A 2069-nucleotide genomic window follows, 5' to 3' on the forward strand; every position below is an offset into this window, starting at 1 on the left:
GCAAAGCAGCACAGGGAGCAAAGTTGGCTTCCCTACGCAACGATAACAAGGTAAGCTACATCGCAAGCCTATGTGCACTCAGCAAGCAGCAGTCTCCACAATGTTGGTGTGCTGCTGCTTTGTTGTGTCCCAGCTGCTCATTGTAATAACGCTTATGTACCTTGTCATGGCCAAGAGCAAGGTCCGCAGTGGCACGTGCTCATCGGCGACGGTGCCGCTTCCACTTCCGCCGGGGCCATGGCCGTGGCCAGTGGTGGGTAGCCTGCCCGAGCTAGTGCTCAACAAGCCGGCGTTCCGTTGGATCCATCGCGTGATGAAGGATATGGGCACCGACATCGCTTGCTTCCGCCTTGGCAGCGTCCACGTCGTCCCGATCACATGTCCCAAGATCGCAAGGGAGGTGCTCAAGAAGCAGGACAAAAACTTCTCGTCCCGTCCACTCAACTTCGCCTCCGGCACCATCAGCTCCGGGTACAAGGACGCCGTGCTCTCGCCATTCGGCGACCAGTGGATGAAGATGCGCAAGGTGCTCACTTCTGAGATAATTTGCCCCTCCCGCCACAAGTGGCTCCACGACAAGCGCGCCGACGAAGCTGACAACTTGATGCGCTACATCTACAACCTCACCGCCGGGGGGTCATCTTCAACGTCGGGACTAGGCGCCAACGTCTATGTCAGGCATGTCGCGCGGCATTACTGCGGCAACGTCATCCGTCGGCTTGTCTTCGGCCAACGGTACTTTGGGGAGCCTCAGCCGGACGGCGGGCCGGGGCCAATGGAGATGGAGCACATGGATGCTTCCTTCGCCCTCCTAGGGTTCACCTTCGCGTTCTGCGTCAGCGACTACCTCCCGTGTCTACTTGGCCTGGACCTCGACGGCCACGAGAAAATTATTAAGGAGGCCAACACAAAAGTGGATAGACTGCACAACGTGGTCATCGAAGAGCGTTGGAGGCAGTGGAACAGCGGCGAGAGGCAGGACGGGGTCCAGGACTTCCTTGACGTTCTCATCACGCTCGCCGACGGTGATGGCAAGCCGTTGCTCAGCATCGATGAGGTCAAAGCACAGTCCAAGGTAAGCAAAATATTAATTAATGAGAAATTTTAAGATGGTTCAAGGGCCTAGATTGAATTTAGTGACCAATTGCCTCATAGTCCTACAAGGTACTAATACGTCATCCATGAGAAAAGATAACAGCTCACACTCTTAAATACTACTCCCTCCGTCTCATAATATAAGAACTTTTTGACACTAGTTAGTGTCAAAAACTTTAGGGAGTAGATCTTATAATGTATTTCGCAGGTGTTAGAAAAGGGAAACAATAGAATAAGAAATTGTGAATTAATAGTTTAAACATAGCATTAATGTATTTTTCTACCATTTTGGTGTTATTTTAACTTAAATTGTATTTAAAATTCCAATTATTCAATGTAATCTATCTTTATGCAAAGATATAATATTAACTTACATTTATCTCCATGGAATGCATGCAGGGCATAATATTAGCGGCCATAGATAACCCGTCAAACGCAGTGGAGTGGGCGCTGGCGGAGATGGTGAACAACCCAGAATTGCTGGCCAAGGCGGTGGAGGAGATGGACCGGGTGGTCGGTCGCGAGCGACTGGTGCAAGAGTCGGACATCATGCATCTCAACTATCTCAAGGCGTGCATACGTGAGGCATTTCGCCTCCACCCAATCGCTCCCTTCAACCTGCCGCACGTCGCGATTGCCGACACCATTGTTGCGGGCTACCGTGTGCCCAAGGGTAGCCACGTCATCCTCAGCCGGCTGGCCCTGGGCCGGAACCCCGCCGTCTGGGATGAACCGCTCCACTTCAAGCCAGAGCGCCATATGGGAGACAACATCAATGTGGTGCTTACCGAGAGCGAATTGCGGTTCATCTCCTTCAGCACCGGACGGCGGGGATGCATCGCGGCATCACTAGGAACAACCATGAGTGTCATGCTCTTCGGCAGGCTCTTGCATGGCTTCACCTGGACCAAACCGGCTGGGGTGTCGGCCATCAATCTCAGCGAATCGAAGCACGACCTCTTCAAAGAGAAACC

General features: G+C 52.6%; 1 protein-coding gene across 1 annotated transcript; it reads left to right on the plus strand.

The window, feature by feature from the left end:
- Positions 1-100: 100 nt before the first annotated feature.
- On the plus strand, positions 101-2064 carry LOC119347383 (tyrosine N-monooxygenase-like; the record flags this gene model as incomplete). The annotated part of the gene is made up of 2 exons (XM_037616161.1): positions 101-1075; positions 1495-2064. Coding segments are annotated over exons 1-2 (1545 nt in total), but the record flags the coding sequence as incomplete, so codon positions are not given.
- Between the last annotated feature and the right edge of the window lie 5 nt (positions 2065-2069).

Source organism: Triticum dicoccoides, unplaced genomic scaffold (assembly GCF_002162155.2).
Source record: "Triticum dicoccoides isolate Atlit2015 ecotype Zavitan unplaced genomic scaffold, WEW_v2.0 scaffold65949, whole genome shotgun sequence".
NCBI lineage: Eukaryota > Viridiplantae > Streptophyta > Magnoliopsida > Poales > Poaceae > Triticum > Triticum dicoccoides.